The 26,593-nt window shown below is 44.1% G+C and overlaps 1 protein-coding gene across 8 annotated transcripts in view; it reads right to left on the bottom strand.

Annotated features, from left to right (window-relative positions):
- The window catches only part of LOC139574308 (disks large homolog 3-like), a 141,599-nt gene that overhangs the window by 78,018 nt on the left and 36,988 nt on the right, over positions 1–26,593 (bottom strand). For 2 of the 8 annotated variants that reach the window (XM_071398764.1, XM_071398765.1), the window contains exon 4: positions 23,885–23,998. In XM_071398764.1, the coding sequence (XP_071254865.1) occupies positions 23,885–23,998 (114 nt within the window). Of the gene's footprint in view, positions 1–9,969; positions 11,195–23,884; positions 23,999–26,593 lie in introns of those variants that run through there. The other 6 variants (XM_071398762.1, XM_071398766.1, XM_071398763.1 and 3 more) reach the window with 4 other exon arrangements.

Genomic DNA, 26,593 nt, shown 5'->3' with positions numbered 1-26,593 from the left:
GGAGCCTGAGCTCTGTGACATTACCATGGGCCAATAGACAGACTGAGATGACTGAGATCAGGCAACGAATCCCAGGTCCAAGCCCATCCAGCCGTGGCTTTCCTGCTCCAAATATACATTTAGAGAGCCCCACTGGGGCATCTGCTATTACAAAGGCTTAATGGGAGTTCAAGTCTCTTTTCCTATTTCCTGAAGCAGCCCTTCTGAAAATCACAATGACTAATATCACATAATAAACTGCTTTTCTTCTTTTGAAACACTGCTTCTTTAATCATCACCGCCCTTTCTTCACTTGTAATGAGTTTTGGGGGACTCAGGTTTCAAGAGGACACTATCAGCCTGAGGTTAAAGAGCCATAGTTAACTTTAAATAACAGACAACAGGCCTATACTGTATTTGCAAGTGGTGGGGACCAATATCGATCATTTGATTTGATATTATTTGATATGTTTGATATCGACATGAGCGAGGCATATCGTGATATTGGTTTATTCTTCCTGTTAACCTACACTACTATGTAAAAAAAACATACATGACTGTTCCTGCATGCACAAAACCCTCTCACAGACTTTTTCATAGGCTCTCAACCTAGCATACTTAAAGGAAAACTCCACCCCAAAACTATCTTTCAGTATTTGTTTAATTAGTCCATTGTTGAAATAGTCCCAAAACTATTACATATATTGAAAACGTAGGTGTTGAAAAGCAAAACATTTTGGGACTATGTCAAGAATGGACTAATGAAACAAATACCAAACTATAGTTTTTTGGGTGGAATTTTCCTTTAAAGGAAAGATGGGCTTAATTGACACAATGTCACACTTTTTATCTACTTACCCAGAGACAGATTAACTCATGGATACCATTTTTATGTCTCTGCGTACAGGAACAACTAGCATGCTAGCTGTTCCTTTAGACTTCCAGTCATTGCGCTATCACATTCAAACTGCACGCAGAGACATAAAATGGAATCTATGAGGATGCTAAATTGCCAAAATGTCAAACTATCCCTTTAATTACCTGCTCATGGGGCATCAACAGTAGATTGATGCCCATTGTATTCCGACTGGTTGGGTAGGTTTTAGGCTGTCAGAACATTCACACCCGGCCTAATTGGCAACCAGTGAACATTCACACAGTTGCAATGTTTTAAAAGTTTAATAAAATCCTATTGTATGTCAAGTGCATACTTGTGGTGTTTCCAGGTGGTAGTCGTGTGTTAGCTCATAAAGTTGGGTAGGTTGTTTCCAGAGGCAGTTTGGAACTAGGTAGAGAGTGTTGCAACTTAGAACAGGCGATTTTTAAGTGCTGCACGCTTCAGCACTTGGCAGTTCCGTTCTGTGAGCTTGTGTGACCCTACAACTTCACGGCTGAGCCGTTGTTGCTCCTAGACGTTTCCACTTCACAATAACAGCTCTTACAGTTGACCGGGGTAGCTCTAGCAGGGCAGAAATTTGACGAACTGACCTGTTGGACAGGTCGTATTCCTATAACGTTGCCACGTTGAAAGTCACTGAGCTCTTCAGTAATGCCATTCTACTCCCAATGTTTGTCTATGGAGATTCATGGTTGTCTGCTCGATTTTATACACCTGTCAGCAACGGGTGTGGCTGAAATAGCCAAATCCATTAATTTGAAGAGGTGTCCCCATACTTTTGTATATATAGTGTATATATAGTCTCTCCTAAGACTAGCTCTTCAGACTAACTCTATACAGTAAAGATGGGCCTCAAAACCTCACTAAGATTTCAAATAATTCATTGATCGCACCTCAACTATAGCCAAGGTTGAGGATTGGCATTAGACTATGTTGTTTAAAAAAAAACTTGGACATTAAGGTTCCTAGCATTGAAGTAATGGCCAGAAGATGGCTGCTGTGCTGTTAGTATAAAGATGACATGGTAATGCTACACTGAGTAAGGGTGCCAACCGCCAACGTTCTATAGTTCCAATGCTTATAAATCAACCGCAACCCAAATACCTACGGGCGCCTTGACTCGGCCGCCAGTCATAAAAAAAATAATACAATAGCACAGAGCAGCAGAGGCGCTACACTGATGCATAAAGACAATTACATCAGTGCCCAATGAAGTTCTTATTGCTCTGCTGTGTATGGCCCGCTGAGCCCTGCCAGCTCCAACGTTGGGCTGCTGCCTGCTGACCATGTACTACTTAGAAACTTTGATAACGTACTATGGTAATCCACCATGTAATCTGGACAGGCCCCGCTTGTGCTAAAGCTTAAATACAGTACTACAGTACAGTCAGGGGACGGAGAGATGCAGAGATGACACCAGACGCCGGTTATCAACTATAATGTATGTTCAGCAGAATAAAAAAATGGAGATAAAATATATTCGTATACAGTATTGCTCATGTTCTGTAGTCTGAAGACATTGGGCAAGGCAGTGTCTTAGGGGTCTTACTGAACACAGTAAAATACTATGTGTAATACTACAGTGTACGAGGCACTAACACAAATCCAGGGGAGGAAAGGAAATATGAGTTTGAGAGCTGCAATCATACAGTGTAGACAAGACAGACGGCCACCAACCTCTCCTCAAATATGGCATATTCACAGACACCCTAGATGCACAGAGGGAAAAGAAATGTCATAAATCCAGAAAAAGCTATGTCAAGGCCGGTGTACCACATCTACAGTGCAATGAGAAGTAGGATATTAAGAAGGGATTGTTTGGAACCAGGAACGGGTCAAGTTGCGCTCTCTCTATCTGTTTTTATCTCGTTCTCCGTCTCTTTCTCTAGGCTGGGGATATCTGTCTCCATTTCCCAGAGAGAGAGGGAGGGGGGAGATACTTTTTTAAGCACATTAAGCTCAATGGGTAGACACAGTATACTGTATATCCACTGGGCAATAATAACTGATAATGAACCAGGGGCCTGTTAAAGGATGATCTGTGGTCTGTGCTCTAGCATAGACATACTGTATGTCTTTTCACTGGGGAGGGAGGGGGGAGAGGGGGAGGAGGGATGGAGGGAGAGCGCAGTGTCAGGCAAACATATGCTTCTGTATGTGACTATATGGTGCTTGTACTGTGTTGATCCCATTCGGAGTGGTTTTTCAGAGGCATAGTGACTAAGACCAATCGAAACAGCAATGAAAACCACAGACACTACTGGAATTGCGGTGAAAACATGAATAATTGAAACCAATTGCTCTATGTTAAACAGATGTGCAATCAACAGCAGGTTCAAAAAGACCTTCCACAGTTTAATTGTTAGATTTGTCAAAAGGAATCCACGTATTTCAACTACGGATCAACCTTCATCATTTAGTTTAATGCATTCAATTTGTTCAAGGCCTCATTTCGATGGGGGAAAAAAACTACGTATTCAGTGCGACTTCAAAGATAAAAGACGTGATTGTTTTGAAGGCATAGCGGCTGTATATTAATGAAGCAGCACCTCGTGCACATCCTCTTAAAATGGCAGAGAAAAGCTATGCTAATTATACTGACGCACAGAGCTGAAGCAGCCTGCTGAAACATACCCACACCATGTAGCTAGTTGATTGGAGCTTTTGATCCGGACAATGCATGAGAAAGACAGAAGGCAGAGGAAGAGATGAGAGGATGATCGGGGGAAAAAAAGAAAACTAGAAAAAAAAGAAGAAAAAAAATGGAGGCCAGCAGACCAAATGGCTAAAGGGCTGCTTGGATAATGCATTAGCGAGATCAGATGGCACTCAGTGTAACTACGCTACACATGGGAAGAGATGCACTGACTGCATCGCCAAATGTTCTACTCACAAGACACAACTCTCCAGAAAATGGGAAAAGACATCTAAGTCTGTGCATTTCAGCTCTTCCCGCTTTAGCATTTAGTCTTCATTCTGCATCTCAATATTCATCTGAAAAATCAACATGTTTGGCGACAACAGCTTCACAATACTGCATGAATAACAGCATCCAGTCAACACTCTACTGTGAAGAATATTCCAGATCTGCAGGCCCTTGTCTACACCGCTACAGTATACAATACATGCCTCCACTGGAGCCAGAGCTGCGTTTCTAAAATTACGAGCAGTGGAACAATAGCCCGAGCGCTGTTGAAAGCGCCCACGGACACCCACAAAAAAGGAGAGGAGTCAGAAGGCTTGGGGATAGGCCCAGTCTTCAGCGTTATCGATGTGATGCATGCAGTCCCGTGGCAGTGTGTGGGTGTTCTAGTACGCTCTGGCCAGGAGTTAGTGCTGCGATCTGAAGCATACCCAGCCAAGAGCAATAGAGGAATAGAACCCAGATAAGGCAACAGGAGATGACTGTTGAAGCTAGAAGTACCATACATAAATCACACAGCACTGTTTTCTGTACATATTATTCATTATAGATTATAGCAGTAGGGGGGCGAGACCATGTGACCGTGTCCCCCCATCATCAACCAATGAAAGGCCTCTTCCTCCTCCCTTATCTTCCTGACAGAACAAGGGAACGATGGTCCCATCGTTGAATCAGGAGTACAGCACTGCACAGCACATTCCCGTTTCTAGGCCAGCCGCTACCTTGATCAGCAAAACCCCCTAAATAAAACAAAGCAGGCAAGCAAACAAACAGCCCTCCCCTCTCTCCTCTCCTCCCTGGCTGGCTAGCTGGCTGGGAGAGGCAGAGGGTTGGGCCCAGGCAGGGGCTCTGACAAACAGCATTCGGATCACATGGCCTGGCCTCACCATACATGGCAGAAAGCAGGCAAGCCGGTATACACACATTATGTACATGCAGTACAAACAGCCCACACCAATACACATTTCATTCAATTCTGCAGTATAAGTTTTTATAAACATATACTGCAGATTTGGTTGCATCTGAGAAGCATATTTGTATTATATGTTGAGTAGAATATTTATATTTACAGTAAGCCTAACCTTGAAACAAAGCAGGTCCACCTCTCTGTGAATGAAGTACTGCAAGTCCATGGGGGCTGCAGCAGCTTTTACAGGAGGTGTGGGAGGTGAGGTTAGGATCCAGTCCAGGGTCATTGTTAGACCAACACACCTGACTGTTCAAGCTCTACTACTTTTCTAATAGCTGTCAAACGATCCCCGTCACTCTGATGTCCACATCTGTGCCGGCCTCTTCTCAACCACAGAATCCTTGCCCCCTCTAAAGGTGTAGAAAAAGTTTACTTTTGTAAAAGTGCACATAAATATTGCAGCACACCTTGTCCCCTCTGTTTCACTGTGCATTTGCAGTGATTCACCGTGCAGCTCTCCTCCCTTGAATCTTTATGAGTCCGGTACATTTTGTTTTAGGCAAAGGTCTGTTCGAGATATGTATGTATGTATGTGTGTGTGTGTGTGTGTGTGTGTGTGTGTGTGTGTGTGTGTGTGTGTGTGTGTGTGTGTGTGTGTGTGTGTGTGTGTGTGTGTGTGTGTGTGTGTGTGTGATGGTGTAGAAGAAATCCAAAGAGACAGAGAGGGGAGACATATAGATAGATATTAATACAGATTGGACAGGTACTATCCACAAGTCCTTGTCCAATGACAATTGATACTGCAAGTGAGCATCAGTGTGCAGCCAGCCACTGAAAGGCATGAATACAATATAGAAATGACTTACAGGGGAGAAAGTCTCATGGCCGTTAACCAGACTAGCAGATTGTCATAGCTAATAAGATTATGGAGTAACTGTGTTGCACTGGTCCACGTCAGCTAGCTGGACGACTCTCCTCCCACGGGGCATGGCACTGCTGGCTAGCCTGGTATGGAGGTTATACAATACCAAAGTTTGCTGACCGAGTAGGATCCCACAATTGGCTCCAGTATCTATTTCATGCCTCCTACTTATCTGGATCCACGCTGTGTCCCTCCTGAATACACTGTACTGGATATTAGGGTCAAATGTATCCATTTTGTTTACCCAATACAGCTTTATGTGCACACAGCAGCAAAGACATACAGACTGACCTACTCTTCTATGTTTTATCACACCAAAATGCTCAAGGCTGAGATCCCACGAGTCTCATGTACTGTATAAAGTAGCACAACATAGCAATTGCATTTTGCAAAAGCTACGATTAACACAAAAATGTGTAGGAATTCAGAGTATCAAACCAAAGTATCAAAGTATCAAACCAAGCACAGAACATCCCACACTGTCTGACACCAAGCTGACTCTGGACATCCAGTTCTGTAACCCCTGAGCATCCGCCCAGCACTCAGCCCCAGTGATTAGTCAGAAACAGGCCCCCCCCCCCCCCCCTTTTCTACAGACACACACTGCATTTAGAATGACATCATTCTCTGAATGCCAAGCTGTCTGGCCTTTAAGAGTCACCAGAGATAATGGGGTGGATGGAGTGGGGGAGGTTTGGCCCCTCTGGGATCCACCCCAACCCCATATTTGTCTGGGGCGGCCTGTGATCAACATTCTCTAAAAAGGAGAGGCAGCACCCCACCAATCAACTCCACTACACTCACTGGCAGACAGGCCTCACCACCAGGATCCTAGCTGCTCCTGTTTCTTACCTCTCTCTGTACCACTCCAGATGTACTGTTAGAAAGCTATGCATTATTACTGGCTGTACATGTCCCAGGGTTGACATCTCAGGCCAGACAAACAGCAAAAACCAACCAACTAATGATGTAAACACACCAGATATGTGGATATAACCATCAAAGAAAAACTTGGACTAAAAGCCTGTTAATAACTGTTTATTTACTATTCAACTATTGTAGAAACATCTGGTGGTTGGATCGTCGAAAATGGAGACATTGGAGAGCGAGCCAAAGTTTCAGCGAGCAGGAATAACAACCGTGATCACCCAGCGAGAGAGAGGCCAAGAGACATTTCTGATCCAAACCTGAAGGCTCTCGACTGGAAACCACCTATGGGAGTGTTCATGATGTAAGCCCACACTCAACGCTCATGCATTAGAGTGATCCTGTACGTCCACAGAGCACCAATGATCTGGTAAACAATAGACCTTTGACGGAGCATGGGGGACTGGGAGGGCATTTTGGAAAAATTGTAATATCTTGCTCATAATAAATAAAGTAAAAACCAATTAATATTTCAAGCTAATCATAGGCACAGAGCTGGAGAGCACACACAGACAGATTGGAGCCTGAGGGGGGAGGGAGAGCTCTGAGTGAAGAAGCCTCCCATTAGGCCAGGGTCTCCTCATCTCTCAAATGGAAATTCAACTGCTCATGTTTAAAGGAAATGCTCCTTTTAATCCCAACTGGCTTCATGTACATCCATCCATCCATAATTAACTTAACCAACCCCCTGACAATAGCCATTGACTGTAATCTTGCTTTCAAGGAGATATGGTGGGGAGGGAGGAGAACAAAGACGTGCGGTTAAATGGAAGAACATACTATACTTTGGTTAGTTTGGAACAATTTCTTAGCCATTTTAGGAACTTTTTATGGAACGCTTCTGGCTATCAAAATCCTTTGAAAAAACCCAGATATGAAAATATGTTAGCCAACTGTAATCATGTATTATTTTGAGAGATTATGTCGGATGACTACTAATAACAGTTTCAGTTTCCCCAAAATCTTCCAAAAGATGCATGTATCAGAAAGATCAGTGTGGTTGTGTGACTGTGTATAATATGAGCATTACACATGTCCATGCCTGCCCTGGTGTCTTGTGAGTGCTGCGAATGGTGGTGGGGGAGGGGGGAAATTCCCACCCATGGATGTGCAGTGGGGACTGAGGGGAACAGAGATGCTCCAACGTCCATCCAAGGCTGTGCTTTGCCCACAGCAAGCAGAGGTGGATGGTGCTGTGTTGATGCTGTACTAGAGACTGAGAGGGTTAAAACCTGACCCTGTAGAGAGCCTTTTAGGAGGCTGAGGGACAGATGCTTGTCCACAGAGCCATGGGGCTCCCTCTCTCTCTCTCTCTCTGAGCATCCCCTCTCAGCACCACCAACTGCCTCCTCTTACATAATCTCCTCCCCCTCTCCAGGCCGGCTGTCTTTATTGGTTTAGTGCTCTCTTTTTCTACATTAGCGTTTTCACCTCTCTTTCCTGTCATCACTAATTCTTTCTCTGTATGTCCGGTGATGTTGTGCCGGTTACATTGCAGATTATCACTGTTTGGATTTGTATGCTGTATTTTACACACGTTGAAACGTTCTCTGTACACCCAGACGTTCTCCTAATAAAGACCAGTGATAATGTGTAAATGCAGTATATTAGGCATTAAACCATCCCAAAAATCCTCTGACAGGATGACAAAAAAGTAGCAGTACCAATCATTTTAGCTCCATTGATTTCATCTATCAAAGGCTGTGGCTAAGTTGTGATGATGCATGCTCCAAATAACCCACCCCCTTCGCATGAATTGACAAGCCACTACATAAATGAATGAGAGGCTGAAAAACATTTCACATGAGATATTGGCTCCAATTCATTTGCAATCTAGACATTACATTTACGCTGGGAATGAGCAGTTGGCAGGAGGATATTTGTACTGATGGTAAATAAATAATCGACATGAAAATGCTTACGTAATCAAAACTGCCGTGAGGTTTTAAACGTGAGAAATGAAATCTGCCTGATTGGCTTGGGCACAACTGACGGTGGATATGGACTGGTTAGAATATACAATAGATTATTATTACAGCACAATGTCAAGGAAGCAAATGAAATGAAACCTCTTCCTCCCTGGTTCATGTAGGAAGGCTAGCTAGTAATATCAGTTAGGTTGCTGTTCATCTGTGCTCAGTAGAATTTCTCCAACATTACCAGTGAGATTTCAGCCTCCATTTTACCCCCACGCTGTCTCTCTCTCCTGCCGTTTTATGCTCTCTGCTCAAATAAATTCACACACATACACAGTAGCTTCGAACACCGTGTATATTATGGGACTAAACAGACTCACACACACACACACATACATACACAGAGAACCATTTCATACACACACAGTGGCCCTTCCCCTTCCCCCACCCCCAGCTCACTCTCGTGCGCGCACGCACACACACACGCACCCTGCCTAATTACAGATTGTGTTCCTAGCTTTAGTCAAAAGAGAAATGTCAAGACTGAGACAATAGAGGCCCCTGAGACGATAAAGGAAATGGTAAATGGAGAATATAAAACATGTGCTGGTTTAAATGGTCCTAGTTACAGTATCATATCCGCCCAGTAGGATGGACGCTTCTTCCCTTTCATCAGTCAGTCAGCTTGGTCCAACCCCTCCATCTCACCCAACCCTCCATCGCAGAGCAATGCACATCATTTAAGGAATAACCAGCCACATACAGAAATAGGCCATCTAATGGAGTCTGTCTTTCTCCTCATTCTCCCCCTCCTCTCCTCCTCATCTCATCTTCTCTCTCTCTCTCTCTACAGGAAATCTGCCAGATGAGAGACAACCCTTTCAGTAGTTCATCTGTGAGAAACATGCTTCATATATGTCAGGAAAAAATTATTTTTGTTAAGGGCCGATGGAGGAGAAACATGTGTCTGCATTGCAGCGTAATGAGCCGGCTTTAGTATAATTTAGCCAATGAATATTGCTCGATCGCCGCTACACTCTCTGTGGCTGTTGAATGAAAACGAATGCAGGGCTGTTTTAGTCTGTGATGTTAACATAGGCCTTTGATGAAAAGCAATAAATAAGCAATACTCGTTCCCATCTGATCTTAAGGCATGCCATTCTTATGTTGAAGTGAATATAGAACACTAGGCCTGCTCTGCATGGTAGACAAATTAATACGAAACAGCCCACTACTCCCTAAATGAATGAATAAGTACGAACAGATAATCTGTATTAGAGCTGGGATGAAGCAGTGCATATGAGAGAGCTCAGGTTGCTCTCTACCACACCACAGCACAACAAGACAGATAAGCACCTCTAAAAAGGTGTACACATGTCTGTTTCAACCCAACAACCTCACAACAAATCCCATTTACCCACTGCCCCTCTGCCTAATCCCCAGAGGCGTGGGATAGAAGGCCATAAGCCCGGCTGAGGAGGTTGAGGTAGTTACCTGGTCGTACCACTCCCGGTTGGAACAGGTGCATTCCGGCCACCAACCTGCTTGACCACCGGCGGTGTTGCCATTCACCTTGGGGCCGCCCTTGGATTGAAGCTTGGGGTTTGGGCCTCCGGGACCCCCGGAAGACATCATCTTGCCCTTACTTCTCCCCAGAGTGCCCCCTCCTCCTCCCATGCCTCCTCCTCCTCCTCCGCCCGAGGCTGGAGGCTGTGGTAAGGTCTGCCCGCCCCCGGGGCCGTACCCGGCCGGGTATCCATAGGGCTCGGTCTGCCATTCTTGGTACTGAGGGGCGTCCATCCTGCGCAGGGCGGCCATGCGGGTCACCTCGTAACATTCTGGGCACTTGCAGCAGTGGTGGTGTTTGTGCATGCTGGCTGTGCTGGCGCTGTGCTGCGCTGAGCGGCGTGGTGTGGCACTTTCTCTCTGCTGCCTCCTCAGATCACACGCAGCACGCTGCGATCGGCTCGCAGAGCGCTAATACTGACGCAAATAACACTAATCACAGCAATTCGACTGATTTTCCTTTTTTCTCCAAATCCTGTTACTTTCCTCTCTTCATTCCCCTCAGATGCAAAAAAAAAGAGCGAGGAGGAGGGGGGGAGTAGCAACAGGAAAACCCAAAAATTCTAAATGAGTATGTAGTCTTCCTTCCTCTTGACGTAGAAGATCAAAGAAAATAATATTGAAAATATTGTATATGATCACACAATCAGAGACCAGCCCCGATGGTAGAATTTTCCTCTCGCCGCTCTTGTTTCACAGTGATATGTATAGAAATTCATAGATATATATATTCATTTGTTTATATATTATATATATTTACACACACACACATACATATAAAAATATGAATATAAACCAACTAGCACAAATACACAGATATATACAGAGATATATGTATATATATATATATAAATATCTATATGCGTGTATACAAATATATATATAAACAATATGTATATATATAAATTATATCCTCAGATGAAATCTTCCTCTGTATTTCTCTTCCCTTTTTCCAAACCCGTTTTCTTCCTCCTGTTTCACCTCCTGTGTTGAGAAGCAGTGTTTTCTTTCTGTTTCTCTCTCTCTTTTCTCAGCCTGCAGAGAGGAGCTGAGCACTGGATTGCCTCTCAGCCTGCCTGCCCTAGATGTGGATTATACAGAGGGATGCGAGCAAGCGAGAGGGAGATGGAGCGAAAGAGAGAGAGAAAGCACGAGAGAGAGAGCGAGGGGGAGAGGGTGATACGTAGCAGCATCCCTCCAGCACCTCAACCCTGACAGCCACAGCCAATCAACTGGCAGTACTGCCATCAGCAGCAGCAGCACCAACAGGACTGAGCGCTTCACTGGCTGCTCTTAAAGGGGCCACGCCACCTAAACCACACCGTTCACTGCCTAGAGAGGAAAGACACTGCCTCACACATGCAATGACTGTAACCTAGTCACATTTGTCCATCTCCTCCATATGACTGGGCTGTGTTTGGAAGTAAAAGACAGGAAAGATCATAACCGCTTTCTCCGTCTGTTCATTCCAACCCTCAGTGGGGATCCTCTGCCATTCGAATCCATGTTTTTCCTCGTTCCAATGCAGCCAAAATCCAACAGGCAACCTCCAATTTACAGCCCTGTTCCAGGGACTGGTCCCTAGGTGTCTATGGTCATCTCTGTTTCAATGGTGGGAGCTTTGTTGTCTTGTGCCATTGATTGACACCCTCAGGGCTAATGTCATGTATAGCTCTGAACATCTAGACATAATGTAATAATGAAACGGGTGTGGTTGCGACTCACATTCACATGACAATCCTATTGCATTTAGTATATTAAAAAAATTATAGGGTGATTATACTAAAAGGTATCACCATTATTAGGCTTTGTCTTGTAATAAAGGGTGCCTACAAATCACCATACTAAAAATCCTTCTCTAGCTCTTCTGCCGATACCCAATGTATTACATTTTCAGCAGGCCTTGAACAGCATTGAATAACATCATTCTGAACACCTAGATGAAACATAGCATGACGACCAGAGCCCTTTACTGACAGGTAGAGACTAGTGCAGTACATCTAAGAACCATTGGCTCACTGAAGAACCATGGGGGAAATATCTCACATGTTCACAATGATGACATCAACACATGTGTACGCAACAAACACGATTACACGCTTGGGCTTTCGAGTGGGCGGAGAAAGAGAGAGAGAGAGAGAGAGAGAGAGAGAGAGAGTGAGTGAGTGAGAATGCCAAAGAGAGACAGGAAGAGAGAGTATGGGTGGATATGTATTTTCTATGTGTGTGGTTCTGATTTTTAGTTGGAGCTAAAGCTTGCACAAAGCAGTTAAGTGTTGATCAGAGCTCCATCGAACAGACACTGAGGTTGAAGGTCTGTCTTTTGGATAACTGGTGTGTGTGTGTGTGTGTGTGTCTGTGTGTGTGTGTGTTACAGTGTCGGCATTAAAGCCCTGCATCTGTGCATTATTAATGAAATGTGGTAGGGAGATGGAACTGGGTGTGTCTGTCTGTGGGAGAAGATAGTGGCTATATTTACATATGAGTGTCTGCTGTGAGAGAGGGAGACACTATCTATGAAAAGAGTACATTCGAGGGTACACATAATGAACATCTAAGAGTACGCATCTTGGTGTGTGTCTGGGGACATAAAACAGAGTATGCATTTGTATCAATGTGTGTGTGTGTGTGTATCTGAGTGAGTGCTTACAGTCAGTACACACTATGCCTCTGCAGCCCTACCAGGAGGCACCAACAGCAGGCTCAGCCACTTAATTACACGCAACAGTAACTCACTTCATTATCATGATATTCTATTCCTGTAACTTATGGAGATTCTGCAAGCGGAGCAGAAAGAAGGGGGAACTTTAGCATTTTTTTACAGAGCGAGGGGCCACTGAGAACTCCCATCTCGGATACGAAGATGCAGTCAAAGCCAATCACAGCTTGAAGGCGGTGCTTGAAGGCGGTGGCTTGAAAAGACGTTGCAAGCAAATCCATCATGGCACACATGACCGAGCACATGTTGGAACCATCCTCTCTCTGCCTCTCCGTCTCTCTTACCTATCGTCTGCATCATATTTAACGTCCAGCGGTATGCAGCGAGGGGGTTTGCAGTATAAAAGGCAACATATGACAGAGGGAATGAAAATGGATGGATACAGTACAGGCAGGAGAGATGAATGGAGAGCCGGAAAGAAACAGACTGCCTATACAGTGCATTCGGAAAGTACTCAGACAATTTACTTTTTCTACATTTTGTTACGTTACAGCCTTCTTCTAAAATAGATACAATTATTTTTTTCACCACATTAATCTACACACAATACCCTATAATGACAGGTTTAGACATTTTTGCACATTTAATTACAAAAAAAGTATTCAGACCCTTTGCTATGAGACTCGAAAGTGAGCTCAGGTGCATCCTGTTTCAATTGATCATCCTTGAGATGTTCCTACAACTTGGAGTGCACCTGTGGTAAATTCAATTGATTGGACATGATTTGGAAAGGCACACAGCTGTCTATATAAGGTCCAACAGTTGACAGTGCATGTCAGAGCAAAAACCAAGTCATGAAGTCAAAGGAATTGTCCGTAGAGCTCCGATACCGGATTGTGTCGAGGCACAGATCTGGGTAAGGGTACCAAAAAATGTCTGCAGCAACGAAGGTCGCCAAGAACACAGTGGACTCCATCATTCTTAAATGGAAGAGCAATCGGGGGAGAAGGGCCTTGGTCAGGGAGGTGACCAAGAACTCAAAGGTCACTCTGACAGAGCTCCAGAGTTCCTCTGTGAAGATGGGAGAACCTTCCAGAAGGACAACCATCTCTGCAGCACTCCACCAATCAGGCCTTAATGGTAGAGTGGCCAGACGGAAGCCAATCCTCAGTAAAAGACACATGACAGCCCGCTTGGAGTTTGCCAAAAGGCACCTAAAGACTCTGACCATGAGAAACAAGATTCTCTGGTCTGATGAAACCAAGATTGAACTCTTTGGCCTGAATGCCAAGTGTCACGTCTTGAGGAAACCTGGCACCATCCCTACGGTGAAGCATGGTGGTGGCAGCATCATGCAGTGGGGATGTTTTTCAGCAGCAGGGACTGGGAGACTAGTCAGGATCGAGGGAAAGATGAACGGAGCAAAGTACAGAGAGATCCTTGATGAAAACCTGCTCTAGAGCGCTCAGGACCTCAGACTGGGGCGAAGGTTCACCTTCCAACAGAACAACGACCCTAAGCACACTGCCAAGACAACGCAGGAGTGGCTTCGGGACAAGTCTCTGAATGTCCTTGAGTGGCCCAGCCAGAGCCCGGACTTGAACCCAATCGAACATCTCTGGAGAGACCTGAAAATATCTGTGCAACGACGCTCCCCATCCAACCTGACAGAGCTTGAGAGGATCTGCAGAGAAGAATGGGAGAAACTCCCCAAATACAGGTGTGCCAAGCAAGACGACTCAAGGCTTTAATCGCTGCCAAAGGTGCTTCAACAAAGTTCTGAGTAAAGCGTCTGAATACTTATGTAAATGTGATGTTTCCATTACTATTATTTTTATTTTTTATAAATTAGCAAAAATGTATAAAAAACAATTTTTGCCTTGTCATCATGGGGTATTGTGTGTAAATTGATGAGGGGGAAAAAACTATTTAATCCATTTCAGAATAAGGCTGTAACGTAACAAAATGTGGAAAAAGTCAAGGGGTCTGAATACTTTCCGAATGCAGTGTATGTGTGAGTGTGCGTGTGCATGTGTGCGTTTCTAGTACCTCTGAGAAAAATAATCCTATTCCTTCACAAATTATGTAATATGAAATATAAAATGTTTTGCTAGGTCTCCTAAGTCAGAACCAATCAATGACCAGTAGTCTCTGTATAAGCAGTACAGGGAAATGGAATGAGAGAGAGAGAGAGAGAGAGGGAAAGGAAGAAAGAAGGGAACAGAGCTACACGAGGTTACCAATGGCAAATCAGACCAAGAAATGGTCTCCAACATGGCATAGTGTGTACTATATTAGCTTATAAAGTAGAATGGATGCATGTTCTTTTAAGAATATTCTTACTGATGCATTGGATATAAAGTCATTTCAATAAAATGCTTTACTCGTCATTAAGGCTTGAGAATAGTGTGTATAGCAGTATACTATACTAATAGTGGCAGCATCTGGGTCCATATCCTAGTGCAGTCCTACTCACACAGTGAGGGCTCAGATGCATCTGGGAACAGATGCTTGCTCTGAGACTAATTTCCAAAAGCGAAATGTGTTCACTGTCAACTGACAAGACGTTGCTCGGGGTTCTCCTTAGTTTATAAGAGTCAAGTAGGACATCTACAAAACACTTACACAAAGGGGCGTTTCAACTGAGATGGAACATCTGTAAAGATTATTTTGTAATTGTTTTATACTGAGAGGTACAGGTAATTGCCAAAATAATGGAAACACTTGATTAAATGAGGGATACAAAGTATATTGAGTTAATTAAGCAATTCAAATCCCATCAATCTTAGGGTCATGTATAAAAATGCTGGGCAGGCCATTATTTTGCCTATGCCTCCATATGACAATGTCCCCATCCACAGGGCACGAGTGGTTCCTGAATGGTTTGATGAGCATGAAAACAATGTAAACCATGGCTGTCTCAACCCAATTGAACACTTATGGGAGATTATGGAGCGGCGCCTGATGCCTGTGTTGCATCCCTCCAACAGAGATCCAGACACTTGTAGAATCTATGCCAAGGTGTATTGAAGCTATTCTGGCTCGTGGTGGCCCAACACACTACTAAAACACTTTATGTTGGTGTTTCCTTTATTTTGGTAGTTACCTATATATCATTGAAATAAGAAATATCCAACATGACAATGAATCACTCTTTTATCCTTATAGCAGGATACATTTTGGGGATAGAAATGTCTAGAAGCGAATAATTTTTATTTTATTTTATTTAACCTTTATTTAACCAGGTAGGCTAGTTGAGAACAAGTTCTCATTTACAAATGCGACCTGGCCAAGATAAAGCAAAGCAGTTCGACACAAAGTTACACATGGAATAAACAAAGATATAGTCAATAAGACATTAGAAAAAGTCTATATACAGTGTGTGCAAATGAGGTAAGATAAGGCAATATGGTGGCGAAGTAATTACAAGATAGCAATTAAACACGAGAGTGATAGATGTGCAAAAGATGAATGTGCAAGTAGAGATACTGGGGTGCAAAGGAGCAAGATAAATAAATAACTACAGTATGGGGATGAGGTAGTTGGATGGGCTATGTACAGGTGCAGTGATCTGTGAGCTGTTCTGACAGCTGGTGCTTAAATTTAGTGAGGGAGATATGGGTCTCCAGCTTCAGTGATTTTTGCAGTTCATTCCAGTCATTGGCAGCAGAGAACTGGAAGGAAAGGCGGCCAAAGGAGGAATTGGCTTTGGGGGCGACCAGTGAAATATACCTGCTGGAGAGCGTGCTACGGGTGGGTGCTGCTATGGTGACCAGTGAGCTGAGATAAGGCGGGGCTTTACCTAGCAAAGACTTGTAGATGACCTGGAGCCAGTGGGTTTGGCGACGAGTATGAAGCGAGGGCCAGCCAACGACAGCGTACAGGTCGCAGTGGTGGGTAGTATATGGGGCTTTGGTGTCAAAACGGATGGCACTGTGATAGACTGCATCCAGTTTGTTGAGTAGAGTGTTGAGTGTTTGGCTATTTTGTAAATGACATTGCCAAAATCGAGGATCGGTAGGATGGTCAGTTTTATGAGGGTATGTTTGGCAGCATGAGTGAACGATGTTTTGTTGCGAAATAGGAAGCAGTACCTAGATTTAATTTTGGATTGGAGATGCTTAATGTGAGTCTGGAAGGAGAGTTTACAGTCTAACCAGACACCTAGGTATTTGTAGTTGTCCACATATTCTAAGTCAGAACCGTCCAGAGTAGTGATGCTGGATGGGCGGGCAGGTGCGGGCAGCGATCGGTTGATGAGCATTTAGTTTTACTTGCATTTAAGAGCAGTTGGAGGACATGGAAGGAGAGTTGTATGGCATTGAAGCTCGTCTGGAGGTTAGTTAACACAGTGTCCAAAGAAGGGCCAGAAGTATACAGAATGGTGTCGTCTGCGTAGTGGTGGATCAGAGAATCACCAGCAGCAAGAGCGACATCATTGATGTATACAGAGAAGAGAGTCGGCCCGAAAATTGAACCCTGTGGCACCCCCATAGAGACTGCCAGACGTCCGGGCAACAGGCCCTCCGATTTGACACACTGAACTCAAACAGAGAAGTAGTTGGTGAACCAGGCAAGGCAGTCATTTGAGAAACCAAGGCTGTTGAGTCTGCCGATAAGAATGTGGTGATTGACAGAGTCGAATGCCTTGGTAAGGTCGATGAATACGGCTGCACAGTATTGTCTCTTATCGATGGCGGTTATGATATCGTTTAGGACATTGAGCATGGCTGAGGTGTACCCATGACCAGCTCTGAAACCAGATTGCATAGCGGAGAAGGTACGGTGGGATTCGAAATGTTCCGTGATCTGTTTGTTAACTTGGCTTTCGAAGATCTTAGAAAGGCAGGGTAGGATAGATATAGGTCTGTAGCAGTTTGGGTCTAGAGTGTCTCCCCCTTTGAAGAGGGAGATGACCGCGGCAGCTTTCCAATCTTTGGGAATCTCAGACGATACGAAAGAGAGGTTGAACAGGCTAGTAATAGGGGTTGCAACAATTTTGGCAGATCATTTTAGAAAGAGAGGGTCCAGATTGTCTAGCCCAGCTGATTTGTAGGGGTCCAGATTTTGCAGCTCTTTCAGAACATCATCTATCTGGATTTGGGTGAAGGAGAAATGGAGGAGGCTTGGGGGAGTTGCTGTGGGGGGTGCAGGGCTGTTGACCGGGGTAGGGGTAGCCAGGTGGAAAGCATGGCCAGCCGTGCTTTACGCTGAGATCTTGGTTGAAGACAGCAGAAGTGTATTTGGAGGGCAAGTTGGTTAGGATGATATCAATGAGGGTGTCCGTGTTTACAGATTTGGGGTTGTACCTGGTAGGTTCATTGATCATTTGTGTGAGATTGAGGGCATCAAGCTTAGATTGTAGGATGGCCGGGGTGTTAAAGGAGGGCATTTTACTCTGGCTTATGGGAGGGCTACAGCAGATCCCACCTCACAGCACCCCCCACATCTGTCTGTCAGCCTATTGTCACCTAGCTCTCACATCCCCCATTACATGAACCCACCTTGAAGACCCAACACACTCTCTCTCACACACACACACACACACACACACACACACACACACACACACACACACACACACACACACACACACACACATCACCATTATCACCATTATCACCCCTCACCCCCTGCACACACAGCATGTGTAAGAGCATTTCGGTCATTTCTATGCATTCTCCAAGAAACAATGTGACTACTCCCTGATCACCTGACAGGATGCATGCCCATGTAAGTAGAGAGGACGAAGAAGCTGTCTTAAAGGAGCAGTCACACCCTATCCTAGGGCTGTTGCGGTGACCGTATTATCGCCAAACCGGCGGTCATGAGTCATGAAGGCAGTCAAATTCCACATGACCGTTTAGTCACGGTAATTAGGCTTCTCCAAGCTCTGATGCTGCTGATGGTCATTAGTAGCTTACCGAACTTGCTAACTGCCTGGTACTCAGCACTCTATTGTCCCTCTAATCATTCTGATATCAATGAAAATCTAATCGAAAATCTAATCAAACACTTTATGAGAGCCCATGAGCTCATGTTGCGCAACATTTCTATAGGCAATGCAAATGCAGGAGAAAACAGATTGATGGCCTCTATTAAAAAGAGGGTCCCATCAGCTTCCTATAGGCTCGGCCTACTATATTTATTTCTCAACTTTCCTAATATTAAGCACATTGCTTATATTTACAACAAGGAGTATAGCCTAACTGGCTGGCATGAAAATAAACCACAGGGAAAAGCGTTCTCCATTCGCTATTTAAGTATATAGATGACATGTATTTTTTCCTGCTGCACCCGTTTTCGATACAGGTGCATGATAATGGTTCATTCTAAATCAAAACAAATGTCACACATTTTTATTTAGTATTTGTAAATACAAGATTAAATCAAGATTAGTCTGATGGGTGACAATATTAGCCTATCACTTGTGAATTATATATTATGACTTGTGAATGATGCCCAGCATAAGAAACAATGCCTTTTTTTGCGAATTGTTTGAAATAGTCACACACCTCATGTAGCCTAGCCCATAGGCCTATATGTTTTAATAAGGTTTGTGTCACAACTAAAAAGAGAACAAATAACTTCTTAAAATGCAGCATATTAATCTGCTTTACAAGGGGTGTAGAGCCTAACTGGCATATATAAGCAGCATGTGAGTTTCAAGTTTTGGGAAGAAAATTTTGGCCATAAAAATGCACCTTTATAATAAAATAATAACAATCGCATTTGCGTTCACTTTTGATAATGGTGTTTTCCACTAATGGAACATCCGTGCTTATAGCCTACTACCATGTATGCATTGCTGCACTTATAATGTGAAGAAATAGCCTAATAGTTTATCAACATTTTAAGCTAAACATTCTGATTTGTTGCGTCAGCCACATTCCATAAAAAATATGTTTTGATGCTAGTGGTTGTATTAATCTGGGATCTATCACATCCCACAACTGTCCCAGACTATGTTTGGAATATTTATTTCTTGCACAGAATAGAATAGGTTGACTTTTGTACTATGGAAGATAGTAGATTGACATAGGCTAGCGCTTTTGCTGTTTGTTAGGCCTACTCATCTTGTTGGCTGACGAAATGTAAATGTGGACAGTTCTTCCAATATCTTCAGTATGCACCTCGAAATTGGATAAGGACACATGCAGCTGTGTCCCGATGTGTCTGTCTTAACTTTTAGCCTGTGAGAAAGACCCAATCACGTGACTGAGAGCCGTGTGAGTGAGAGACGCTTTGGGTTGTGCAGCACACTCAGGGAGAAGGGCACAACGCAGCACTCCAGGCCGCAAAAGGCATGGATTTCTTTAGGGTGCATTACGGCCACAAAGGGGATGCCACCGTGAAATCCAAGTGCTTGTCAAATTGTGAATGAGAGACTATTGGAGCGTGTACAGCCTGCACAAAAAAAAAGCAGAACTCGTGCTTTTCAAGGAACTTTTTTCAAATCATCATTAATGTCTCATCATGCAGTCTTACAATGTATTAAACATCAAAACATATAGCCCAACGTTTTTAGAACAACCAAAGTTACATTAATAACTCTAAATTAAGCATATAGGAGTACCTATTCCTTTGTTAACCGCTCAACACAGAATAGTGTTGTGGGCACTTCCTCAAATCGTTTGGGAGAAAATATTTATATTTTATTCAGCTTTGTTCAATTGTATTCTTCATACTATAAAATAATATAAAATAATGCCACGGAATTATAAGCAAATCTGCTAAATGAACTAGTGTAGCCCACAGCCATTTGGCATAGCCACATCAGGACCTAACATAAGGACAACTCAGAGTCTGCTGTTATTGTCTTCTGAAACAGACTACATTTCGTGAAGGTGTATCATCATGCTTCTTTAGACCTGTCTAAAATAAATAATGGATTTATTGTGAAGGTGTAGGCTATATTACATGGATTTATTATACTTTTTAAAATGGCTTGTAGTGGAAGCCAGGAGATGCTAAATGTGTTTATGTTAATTAACAACCAATTATCGTGACACCGACAGATATTTGTTTGACAATCACCGGCAGACGAAATTTCGTTGACTGCTACAGCCCTACCATAACCCATCTTGATCCTCTTCTGTTGTCTTAAAGGAGCAGTCACACCATAACCCATCTTGATCCTCTCCTGTTGTCTTAAAGGAGCGGTTACACCATAACTCATCCTGATCCTCTCCTGTTGTCTTAAAGGAGCAGTCACACCATAACCCATCTTGATCCTCTCCTGTTGTCTTAAAGGAGCGGTTACACCATAACTCATCCTGATCCTCTCCTGTTGTCTTAAAGGAGCAGTCACACCATAACCCATCTTGATCCTCTCCTGTTGTCTTAAAGGAGCGGTCACACCATAACTCATCCCGATCCTCTCCTGTTGTCTTAAAGGAGCAGTCACACCATAACCCATCTTGATCCTCTCCTGTTGTCTTAAAGGATAGTCACACCATAACTCATCCTGATCCTCTCCTGTTGTCTTAAAGGAGCAGTCACACCATAACCCATCTTGATCCTCTCCTGTTGTCTTAAAGGAGCAGTCACACCATAACCCATCTTGATCCTCTCCTGTTGTCTTAATTAACTGCAAAGAGGCTTGGAGATGGCTAGAGGCACAGGTCCCTTTCTCTCAGGATGAAACTCTACATCAGAGCATTATCAACCTGTTTCCTCCTCAGAAGAAAAGAGCTATAGCAAGACATCATCTCCCCAGGAATATGAAAAATAACAACTTAACGTATAGCAGATATAGTCAACATGGACAATAGGAATGTATCCAGAGGAATTGACATAAGACAAGAAATGGGTCCATGATGAAATACTCTGACCTGTGGAGGTATGACTGGGGCTAGTAGAGCTAACACACACACACACACACACACACACACACACACACACACACACACACACACACACACACACACACACACACACACACACACACACACACACACACACACACACACACACACACAGAGAACCAGAATGTAACCTGCCAAGAAGGCGACAGTTTGCTGTACCAGAAACACAGAGACAGGAAACAAAGGCTCCACGGCTGTGACTCCTATTAATAGGCCACAGTGGCAGAGAACAGCTGCTCCACCAACACAGCACATCCCACTGATAGAATAATGATAGAGGTAGAGAGAGTGAGGTAGTTGGAGAGATTGAGAAAATAAGAGAGAGATAGACGGAGAGGAGCGAGGGAGAGAGTAAGAGAGAGAGATCGAGAGGAGAGATAGGGAGGGAGCAAAAGAGGGAGCGAGAGATAGAGAGCGCAAGAGAGGGAGAGAGTAAGAGAGAGAGAGAGAAAGAAAGAGGAGACAGAAAGAGGGAGGGAGAGAGATAAAGAAAGATAGAGAAGGGGGATGGAAACAGGGGATGGAGGAAAACATAAGGAACATGGCGAGTCAGTAGAATAGTGTCGGTGGTGATGTGATGTAGGGGTGTTGGATAGGTAAGGTGTAGGGCACAGAGAAAGCTGTGATGGGGGATAGATGAATGGGAGGTGAGGGGAGACAGACTAGAAGCAGAGAGACAGAGGGGGGGGGTGCTAAGTGACAGAATATGGCAGAAGACACAGGAGAGAGATAGGCACCTTGTGAGTGGGAAGAAATGCAATGACTGGAGCATGCTGCAGAAAAGAAGGGGGGAAGAAAGAAAGAAAGATGGAGAGAATTAATGACGAGTGTGTGTATCCATGTATGAGAATGCAGAATCACATCTGTATATTTATGCATTTGCAGCAAAGCAATGTATCTAAATCATGTGATCCATGCTAAATACAGCATAATTTGTAGATGTACATCTTTTAATATGCATCGGTGTGTCTATAGTATGACTGGGAAGGAATGAAAAAGAGAGAGAGAGAGAGAAAGAGAGTCAGAACAGTCTGTAGGGATGCAGGCAGGAGGAGGAATGTGGTTTCCATGGCAACCCGAGGAAGGCTGAGCTCTGGGTGTCCGTTCCAGCTCTGACTGCGCGTTGCACTGCAGCGGCCCTCGCCTCGCTCTCTCCATCCTCCCCCACTCTCTCCCTCTATTCCTCCCTCGCTCGCTCATTCACTCCATCCCTACCCTCCCCTGCCACCTCCTCGGCTCCCTCCCTCTCTCCATGCGAGAGAGAGGAACTCAACACTACACACACCCAGCTCCATATTATCCAGACCCAGCTCTTCACTGAACACCATTGAGTCTAACTGTACTGTCACAGTGGTGTTATGCAGATATTACATTATCATACGAGCACAGTGATCCTGTATCACCGTGTCTCAACCCAGGCAGCAGCCCCCTCCCCTCCACCCGCCCCTTGCACTAGTTCTCGGCTCAGCTGAAAAGCCAGCATCTGCGGGCATTCTGCTGCCATGTGCCGCTGGGCATGTTGTGATTGGGAAGGCATGTGAAAACAAGGCATGCCATGGTACTGTACTGTTGTAGTAGGGAACATGGACAGGAGGCCTGCCCTTCCCTCCCTCCTTCCCTGACAGACAGACACAGTGTGATAGCAGGTGAGTCACAACCCTGCATTCTAAGGTATCGTGACCCACTACAAATGACAGTGATATACAGTATAATCATATTGTCAATGCATGATTTACATAGTCTAAACTGACAAACATAAATTTGAAAATATGACAGCATGCCAAGTTACAAGAGGCTAAATACCATGAAATACCAGGCCCCATTATCTGCCCAGTGTTGACATATTGAGTTGAAACAGCTGTCAACATGCTTGCCACTTCCTTATTTGAGAGTTAAACACTAAGCAATGCTTCAGCCTCAACCTTCCCAAATATCGAAAATGCTAAATATATGTCGAATTTCAGAAATCCACATTAGCAAAATCTACAACAATTCTGAATATTCTCATATCAACAATAGGATGAATTGTACTAAAGGCTGTGGTGGTTATGTCATCACAACTGATATCACTGATTTGAGTCGCTGGGATAGTTCTGTCCGTGTGATGCATGCGCTGTAATGCCCTCTGATTATTAATATGTTCATAAGGTCACTGAGCTTAATGAAAAATAACAAACGTCTCGGGACGTTAAGGGCAGCCCTGTGACGACTCGTTGAGCACGCTGAAAGAGGATATGCGAGAGAGACACTGATTGGGTGAAACTTTTTTGGGCTCTTTTACGTTATGGAGCGTTCATTTGACCACTGGGTGACTGACCTTTGGTGTCTCGATGTGGGAGCAGCTCACCAGCACCGACACACGCTCCACCTTCTGAGGGCTCCTCCTTGTGGTCACTCGTACCCGCGACACTCCCTCCTCCTCACCAGAGTTCTGTAGGAAGGACACACAGGATGAAATAGATCCAAATATTTTTCTGCTTATCATTTCGGACATTAGGTAGGCTATATGCTAGGTCAGCTTTTCTATAATTAGATACAGGAAATTTCTCTTCGGTCATTACTTGATGCTCTAGAACACTAAATAAAGCCTTGCTTACCAGAATAATGTCAAAAATCGATAGAATGAATGCATCATCAACAATATAGTTGACATCAGTAAAGTTCTCTTTCATTTCTGCTTCTCTCCCACGGAGCAAAGATGTTTAGGGACCGGGGAGATTTTCAGTGCAAAATTTCCAAATGACATCAGTCTCTCGACCGGTTTTACGGAAATGAAAAGCTGTGAAAACGATCCAACATGTTTATGATAGTATTTCAGTTCATCTTGGATGCATATTTTGGTTGAGAGTTAAACACTGTCAGCTTTTATGTCGCTGGAAAAAAAGCTAAGCACGCATTCACATTTCCTCAAGATTAAATAAATAAATGTATCATATTTCTCCACTCCTGTTCCCGAGAAACACTTAATTCTGCAGGAGTTAATATTATAATAGGCTACATGTGAGGCCTACAGTCAGTGTCCACACTTGGTGATACTATATGAAACAGCTTGCGCAGACTGTGAAAAACAACAGTTTACATGCCACAGTATCCCGTATAAGTTCAGCCTATCCCAGGGATTTTATTCGGGTTTCTCAAAACTGGGATACGTGCTTATTTCGGGTTATTGTAAACGGGATAGGATGTTTATATGCATCCACTCAAAAACAGAATACTTGAGTATCCCAAATAATAACAGGATATTGGTGTGCACGTATACATGGCCATTGTTGTAGCAACATTTAAAATGAATCAAGGCAACATCCATCTGCGATGGAACAGGTTGAGTAACACAGCCGTTGGGCTCTCTTTCTGTCGGCCTCTCTGCTAACGAGCATTGACTGACTGATATTTGTTGTGCAAACAGTCACCGGTGCCCCGCAGAACCAATGGAGAAAAGACAGAGTATAAACTGGACTGTCAAAGATCTACTAAACATGACAAACAATGGGATCATAGTGAAGAGAAATGAAAACTCAACCAATACCTAGTGACAGGAGAGCAGGAGTAATCACTATGTTCCAGGCTCATACAGGACAGACTGGTAGCCTAAAGACTGTAACTGTATGAAATGATGTAAGGACGTTGGCAGCTATTGATTCTTACACACTACGTATGTATTATTCAAAGCGGCAGTTAGATCTGACACAGAGAGAGGGAGGCTTTTCCTACCTTTGAGCTGTTGAGTGTATTGCCACAGCTTAACCCGCACAGACCCTTAAGAGACAGCAGAGGGCAGCCTTTAGAGCAGGCCATGGAGTGCCTTAGACTGCCTGACGCAAGGTCACAAAAAGTGCTTGACAAAATTGCATTGATGATCAAGGCGCCAGCAGGTTCTTTGTCCTGATCTGTGTATAATAGACACGCTACACTCATAGAAGCATGCAGGCTAAACACATCCGTCGTCCCGTAAAAAGGGCTCCCGAGTGGCGCAGCGTTCTAAGGCACTGCATCTCAGTGCTAGAGGTGTCACTACAGACCCTGGTTCGATCCTGGGCTGTATCACAACCGGCCGTGATCGGGAGTCCCATAGGGCAGTGCACAATTGTCACAGCGTCGTCCGGGTTAGGGGACGGTTTGGCCGGGGTAGGACGCCATTGTAAAATAAGAATCTGTTCGTAGCTGACTTGCCTAGTTAAATAAAGGCTGAATAAATACATTTCAAATGAATGCTTGTAGATGTTTTGTCATTGCTGTTCCGTACTTTAACCAAACATGTAGATGTGTCGCTGCATGGGTCTGAATATGTTATCAGGGAGATGATAAGGGAGTTTTGCTTCGGCAGCTCTGTTCCCACATGGCAGTGCTGACAGGCAAGTCAACTGACACAAGCAGGGCTGAGGGTGCCCCCTGCCCTCTCAGCTGACCCCTCTGTCTAATGATGGCAGCTAGGAGGACAGCCTCGGCAACACTGGCCGTTCACTCATCACACACACACAAACGAAAGCATACCACGCACACATGCACGCAAATGCAGTCACACACACACACGCAAACAGTGCTCACAGACGCAAGCACACACGAACACACTGCAAAAGCACACGCACGCACGGTTGAATGATGAGTCTATGAATGACTTATCATGAGTCAACAAACAGCATGCAGTATTCATTAGAAACATTCCTATTTCAAACTTGAACACTCAAATAACAAGTAATGACAACTAAATAGACCAAATCACACAAGTATGACATTGGAATCACATTTTAGCTACAAACTAGATTCAGCTTTGCACAATAACCTAATATATTCAACTTTTCCATCAGGCCTCTTCCTCCCAAGTATCCCCCTCTTTTAACCAGTTTCATTCATTCCATCTCTACAGAAGCTATTATCCCCCTCACTTGCCTCTGCACCAAATCAGTGAATTTGCAGACTCATTTATTTTCCCTCCCATCCTCCACACAGGTGACAGCATGCCTCGAATGCTGATGAGGGCCTACTCACTGGCCAGCCACTGAGCTGAGCTGTCCCATTCACTAGCCCC

This window comes from Salvelinus alpinus, chromosome 4 (assembly GCF_045679555.1).
Source record: "Salvelinus alpinus chromosome 4, SLU_Salpinus.1, whole genome shotgun sequence".
Classification (NCBI taxonomy): Eukaryota; Metazoa; Chordata; class Actinopteri; order Salmoniformes; family Salmonidae; genus Salvelinus; species Salvelinus alpinus.
The sequence above is the reverse complement of the archived record's forward strand: the minus strand, read 5'-3'. Positions and strand labels throughout refer to the sequence as shown.